This window comes from Henckelia pumila, chromosome 3 (genome assembly GCF_033568475.1).
Source record: "Henckelia pumila isolate YLH828 chromosome 3, ASM3356847v2, whole genome shotgun sequence".
In the NCBI taxonomy this organism is placed as follows: Eukaryota; Viridiplantae; Streptophyta; class Magnoliopsida; order Lamiales; family Gesneriaceae; genus Henckelia; species Henckelia pumila.
The window spans coordinates 200,613,603-200,620,256 of NC_133122.1; the positions used below are offsets into that span (position 1 = coordinate 200,613,603).

Here is a 6,654-nt window from a genome sequence, read left to right on the forward strand (position 1 = left end):
AGAATGGATATGGATTACAAGTTTGAAATGGTGTTTTCATTAATGTTCAAGTGTTAGAAATTTTAAGAAACGGACTTCTGCACTGTTTCATTCGAAAATTATGTGATGTTATTTGTGTTGCTTGGATGGTGAATAGGGGCTATCATGGGTGAGAATGTAGCTCACGTGGTAGTGGTTAGGATGGGTTGCAGCTAGCTTGTAAGTTGGAGTTGAGGAGCATTTCGAGTTCTAGGTGAGGTTGAGCTTTGGTTTCAGGGCTGTTTATTGGAGACTGGTTTTTGAGCCATGCTTGGCATGGGAGGGCTGTCCCAGTGGCTAGGAGAAGTCTATGGAATGGTCTTGAACTTTGTTATAGATTGAGATCTTGAGAGTTATGGTTAAAGGTCTTGGAAATAAGACATGACATAATTTGTGTGAGCAGAATTCTGGTTGTGTGAGTGCTGCCCGGAAATGAACTTTTAAATCAGGGTTAGATTCTGGATTTAGTGAAGGGCTCGGGGCTGGGGGTATCATAGGATGTTAGGGAAACGAAGTTTTAAGCGGAATTCAATTTGGTTGAATTTTCCTTAAGTTCGAAGCATTTGATCTAAGAGGTGCAGAATTTTGGGTGTTTAAGTTGCTGTCCGGAATTGAATGTTTAAAACAGGGTTAAATTCAGATTTTGGTTAAGGGATCGGGTATGGAATCAGCCTAAGAGGTTAGGAATATGTCGATTCAAGCGGGAATCAATTCAGTTAAGTTTTGGTTGAGTTCTAGTCTATTGATTTATGAAGTGCAGAATTTTAGAGTTTTAGGCATGCTGTCCGGAAAGTTTAACTCATAGCTTGGTTAAGAAAAGAAGGGAGCATTGAGGATGACTTCCTTATTTATTTTGAAGTGCGAGGGAGTTGTGGTTTCAAGAGGAATCCTTTTTGAATAAAAATCGAGCAAGTTACAAATTTTTCGGGAAAACCGCTCCAATTTCTCTTAAGCGCTAAATTATGGTTTAGTTTCCTACCTTTTGGTTTGTCTCCTAAATCACCATCCCGGTCATCCATGTGCGAGTCATTTGCATGATTATCGATCAAACATTTACATGTACGTCATATTTACATATGAATTCTAAGTCTTACATTCAAGAATGAAAGAAAATATTTTTAGGAACAAAGTGAGATAATTGTGACTATAGAAAGTATGGGTTTGGACGGGCTGGGAGACGTTCTGCCTTTCCTTACCAAGCATGGGTTTGGACGGGCTGGGAGAAATCTTGGCTTCCCTTACCAAGTATGGGCAAGGCGGGTTGGGAGAAATTTTGACTTCCTTGCGGCATAGTGCACTGCAGCCATGATCATGATCTAAATAACAGAGTCACAATTCAAGGATCTAATTTTAAATATTTATGACTATGTTTCAGTACAGTTTATTCAGTTACAGTGATTATATTCGACTTAGCCATGCATATGTTTCATTTATGTTCACTTCTTTCCTTTAGAAATAATTAATTTAAATTAAGGGGCACAAACAAAAGTATTTTTAGTATAATCTATTTTTTAATCTGCGTGTTCATGTATTTATGTAGTACTCGTTATTTTCCCCATATTCTTGTTGGGCCCCTAGGCTCACTACATATACTTGGTGCAGGTTTAGGTTATCATTGAGATTGCGGGGCAGGACTATCGAGTGGACTGTGATGTGGGCACGACACATCCCTCTGACCATGCCAGTCTTCCACAAAATTTTATTTTAGCACTTTAAAGTCTTTCATCTTGTTAAATTAGTAAATGTAAATATAAAGATAATATTCTTTGAAATTGTTTGTGGGCACTTATGTATCAAATCGTTTAACTTTTGGATATTTGGAGTGTCAATCTCTTTCTCAGGTTTTTGTTTATTTCCTTTTCTCGGGTTAGTTTATTTAGTGTTTTTGGTTGTGTGTTTTTTTTTTTTAATTTGCTGTCTGAGACAGGCGGGTTTTAATCAAAACAGTTAGGTCATGCCGAAATTTTTTGAAAACCCGTGTAACGCCCAGAAATTCGTCACGTAAATTCGCATGCATAACTTGGAGATTTAATAATTTTAAAATAATGTGAAAATGTGTTAAATTGTTTTTATGAATTATTATGTGAATTATGTGATTTATTGACATGTTTTAAATATTATTTCGGCATTTAAATCGGTATGATATGATTTATGAATTTATTTGAGAAAGTTTATTTTATGATCGCGTAGGCGAGACCGTGGACGTACGAGATGTTTGTTTTCACCCAAAATATTTAATGAGATTTTTAGGAGCCTTAAAATATTATTTTAAGGTATAATTTGATGAAAATTATGGTATTTATATATACGTATATTTATAGGTCCGTTTTTATCCAAAATAAGTCATTTTAATGACTTTTATTAAGCTTTAAAAATCCCATTAATTATAATTTCGGGATTTAAGGTTTAAAAATCAGATTTATATTGTATTTAAGAGTTTTAAAATTCTATATGTTTAGAGTATTTATTTAAATATTTAACCTAGAATACCCAAAATATTATCCTAAGATCTTCTATCCTAATCCTCCTACCCATTACCCTACGTAAATTCACCCCTAAGCCGCCTCCAATAGAAACCTTCAGCCTCTATTCTCACTCACCACACACTTTCACATAAGTTTGAAGAAAAGTTTGGAGATTCGACGTCTCGATCGTCCCGGTGCGCCGATACTTGTTATTATCAATTTTTGGATCAAGCAATCGTCGAGGCACGTTTGATTTCCATTCTTGAACACCATTTAGATCATATACACTGATTTTAACATGAATGATTGGTGAATGCATGTGTTCTTCAAATTTGAATGAGTTTTATCATAGTTCATGCATGATTCACGGTTTTGAGTATGTGACCCATTTTGTTTTGGCATCATGCCCACCCATGGTTGTTTGGGTCTGCTGCTCCGCTGTCAGGGGTCTGAGTCGAGGTCCTTAGGGTTGATTTAGCAAGGTGGTTCAGACCCATATGTGGCCGGGTAAGCTACTGGGAGTGGGGTGCGTACAAGGGAGACGCATGGTGATGATGCGTTTGGGTCTTCGTTCTGGTTCATGGTCGGACCAAGGATGGACTGAGGGCTAAGGGTTCGAGTTAGGGCCCTTAGGGGCTGTTCTAGAGGGTGGCTCGGTCTTGGAGAAGGTAGGAGAAGAGGTTGGGCGTTCAAGCAGTAGGTCCATGGGGAGAAGGGGTTCAGGATGCTCGGTGTGGGTTGTTTCTTGCCATGTCTGGTTCGAACCTGCTGCACCTTGGTTAGGGGTTGTACTAGGGTCACTATAGGTCTAGAGTTCATGTCGGTTCGGTCGCTAGGGGCTAAGAGGATGAAGGCCGAAGCCTTCTACTTTTGTTTGCTTCACAAGTCGGCAGTTTTTGGGATTCCCGAATCGTGTGTCGCTAGGGCGGTGTAGGGATCGGTTCAAGGCGAGGCTTGGTTCGTTGGAACCGCCCAGACATGGGCTAAGTCTGGGCGGTGGGGCTCCGGCCATTCGGCGGCCGGAGCTGGCCGGCAGCAGGCCTCAAAGCCTGCTGCTACACGGCCGTGACCTGCACAATTTTTGTGCAGGTCACGTTGGGTATTGGGTAAGTGGGCCGTGGCTTTGGGGTGTTCTTGGGCCGGGCTTGGGTCCTTGGATCCGGGTCCGGTTCGGGTCTAAAATCATGGGTCAAATAATTTTAGTTCGATTCTAGATTTTTATTATTTGGGCTTGGGTATTTTATTTTAATTAATTAAAAGTTTAAGTAATTAATTAATGGGTTGGACTTGATTAATTAATTAATTAGACTAATTTAATGGGATTTAATAATTATGGAAGTGAGCCCATGAATTTGTCATGGGCCGCGTGATCCATGAGAATTATTGGGAAAGTTGTGTCGGGTTTAGTAATTTTAACGGTCTAATCCCTAGGATAATGAACTAGTTAATAATTTATTGGATTAATTTTAAGTTAATTAGTTAATGAGCCTAATTTATGTTTTAAGTGGGCCCATTAGTTTCCATGGGCCTGGGGTCCATGAAACTTAATGGGCCAGGTCAGGTTGGGCTTTTGGGTTTTTGATCAGTTTAGGAATTTTTGGGTTTAAGTCAAGGGGTCAGCAGCTCGAACAAGTTCTTGGAAAAATAAATGTCCGTAAATATATATTTAATTCATGCATGTATTTTTATTAGATATATAAGTATGATTTTTAAGAAAATAAATTAAATATATATTTACGGACAAATTTTCATGAAATAAAGAAATAAATGAGATTTTTTTTTAAGTTCATGCATCATGTAAGAATTTTTATGATAAGTTTAAATGTATGTTAAGAAAAATATATTTTTATGGAAGTTGAAGTGAAGGTGGAAAGTGATGTGGTTGGAGGCCGGGATACCTGGGCCCGGTGACCTTCTTAATGATGTATAAGTATGATGAGCTTATGGATCCAGCTGAGAGGGCTGGTGAAGTGGCAGCACAGAGGTGGAAACTCCACCGCCACGTACGTTGGTTTATAGATTGATCAATCGTTTAGTATGATGCCACCGACATGGATACGACCTGTTGAGAACTAAGAAATCATGATAAGTTATTTTATGAGATTTATTAAGTATGATGATATATATTTAGCATGATGATGAAGCAGTATGATTATTTATTTATGTTTATATGCATATAATTTTAAGATCATGCACGTATAATTATTATTCACGTATTTTATATGATGTGTGCTTGTGTGTGGTTTCATTTTGTTATGTAAGGATAGAACGTGCTGAGCCTCTAGGCTCACTATATTTAAATGGTGCAGGTGAGCAAAATGTCAATAAGGATAATGTGTTCCCGACTGGCGACGAGGGCATATGAGTATCCAGGCAGCTAGTACCCGTGACCATCGCTCTATTATGAATTTTATGTTGAGACTAGAACATTTATTTCCGCATAGGTTTTATTATTATAGATTTTTAGTATATGCATGGATTTTAGATTTAAGTATTTATTTTCTAAGTTTTCCTGAATTTTTGTGAAAGAAATATTATTTAGGAATTTTATTATGGCATTCTTATAAATTATTATTTAGTAATTAATTTTAAGTATTTAATTGCATGCGTGTACTTTTATTGTATCTTTTGTGTATTTGTATTTTAAATTAAGTAAAGTTATTTTTATGTATGATATATATATGTATGGGCATATATATATTTATATTCATTATTTTATTATCAGAGAGTTTTGTTAAAAAAAAAAAAATTCAGTAGGAGTTTTAGGATGTTTCAATTGGTATCAGAGCCAGGTTCCTTGGAGGGTGACTAGTCTGCTTCTCGAAGCTCAGAAGCCGCACTGCCAGTTTGTAAGTTTTAAGTGTTTTAAATTATGATTTATGCATGGGACATAAGAGTTATATTTTTAATGATTTATGAAAATGAGAATTTAAAGTTACGACAGTCTTAAAGTAAAAAATATTAGTTATGCATTGCGATTTACATGGGAAAATATTTGGTGGTGCAGTATGCCTCCTAGACAGATGAACCGATGCGGGAATCCTCCAACTCCTCCTCAGCAAAATTCGCTCACAGCACTGGAGCAGGCCAGTGCTAATATGATGACAGGGATCACCGCACTGTTGGAGCAACATGCAGCACGACCCCGACTTACACACGACGAGGACGTTGCGGAACGGTTTCAAAAAAAAGGACCGAAGGAGTTTTCTGGTTCTACTGATCCACTCGTGGCTGAGGGGTGGATCCGTTCCTTGGAGACCATATTTGCTTATATGGGACTCACTGATGCCGATAGAGTAAAGTGCGCGGTGTACATGATGAAAGACGATGCAGCCCTTTGGTGGGAGGGCGCAGTTCGAGGTGTGAACCCACAGACTTTGACATGGGAGGAGTTCAAGCGGATGTTCTTCGCCAAATATTTTACTGAGGATGTGCGCAGCCGAATGATTCGGGAGTTCATGAGTCTCCGGCAGGGGGACAAGACGGTGGTTGAGTATTTCAAGCAGTTCGAGAGGGGGTGTCATTTTGTGCCCCTGATTGCTGATAGTGCCGAGGAGAAGATGAGACAGTTCGTCGATGGGCTTAGGGCGTACATCAAGCATGATGTATGAATGATGGACGTCACCACTTATGAGGCAGCGGTGAGTAGGGCACTACGATCCGAGGATGGTAGGAAGGAGATCTTGAGGGAGCAGCAGAGGAAAAGGCAGTTCCAACCATCGTACCACGAGTCGTATCCACAGCAGGATGCAAAGAAGCAGTCCATTGGGCCGTTGAAGGGCCCAAATCCACCGAGACAGCAGGGAGCTATCGTTCCTCGTGCAGAAGCACTACCTCTCTGCCAGAAATGCCAGAAGCCCCATCCAGGACCGTGCATGAAGGGATCAGGCATGTGCTACCATTGCAAGGAACCGGGACACATTATGCTGCACTGTCCCAAGAAGAATGCTGCCGGACGAGTCTATGTGATGCAGGCGGAGGAAGCAGTACCGGATACTTTGCTCATCATGGGTAATTTTATTTAACGCATTAAATTTGTCGCATTTGGATTGCTCGATTCGGAACTACACGAGGAAACTTGTTCTTGCCTAGAGTTTGTTTCAATTTCGAGGAACAAATTTCATTTAAGGGAGAGAGAATTGTAACGCCCAGAAATTCGTCACGTAAATTC

At 39.3% G+C, this 6,654-nt stretch overlaps 1 protein-coding gene across 1 annotated transcript; it reads left to right on the forward strand.

The window, feature by feature from the left end:
- Positions 1–5,506: 5,506 nt before the first annotated feature.
- LOC140890353 (uncharacterized) lies at positions 5,507–6,094 on the forward strand. Its single transcript, XM_073298109.1, has one exon. The coding sequence runs from the start codon at positions 5,507–5,509 to the stop codon at positions 6,092–6,094; it is 588 nt and encodes a 195-aa protein (XP_073154210.1).
- The last annotated feature ends 560 nt before the right edge of the window (positions 6,095–6,654 follow it).

Bases quoted from the DNA above. Each gene is read 5' to 3' on its own strand.
- LOC140890353 (XM_073298109.1), top strand. From the start codon at position 5,507: ATGAACCGATGCGGGAATCCTCCAACTCCTCCTCAGCAAAATTCGCTC.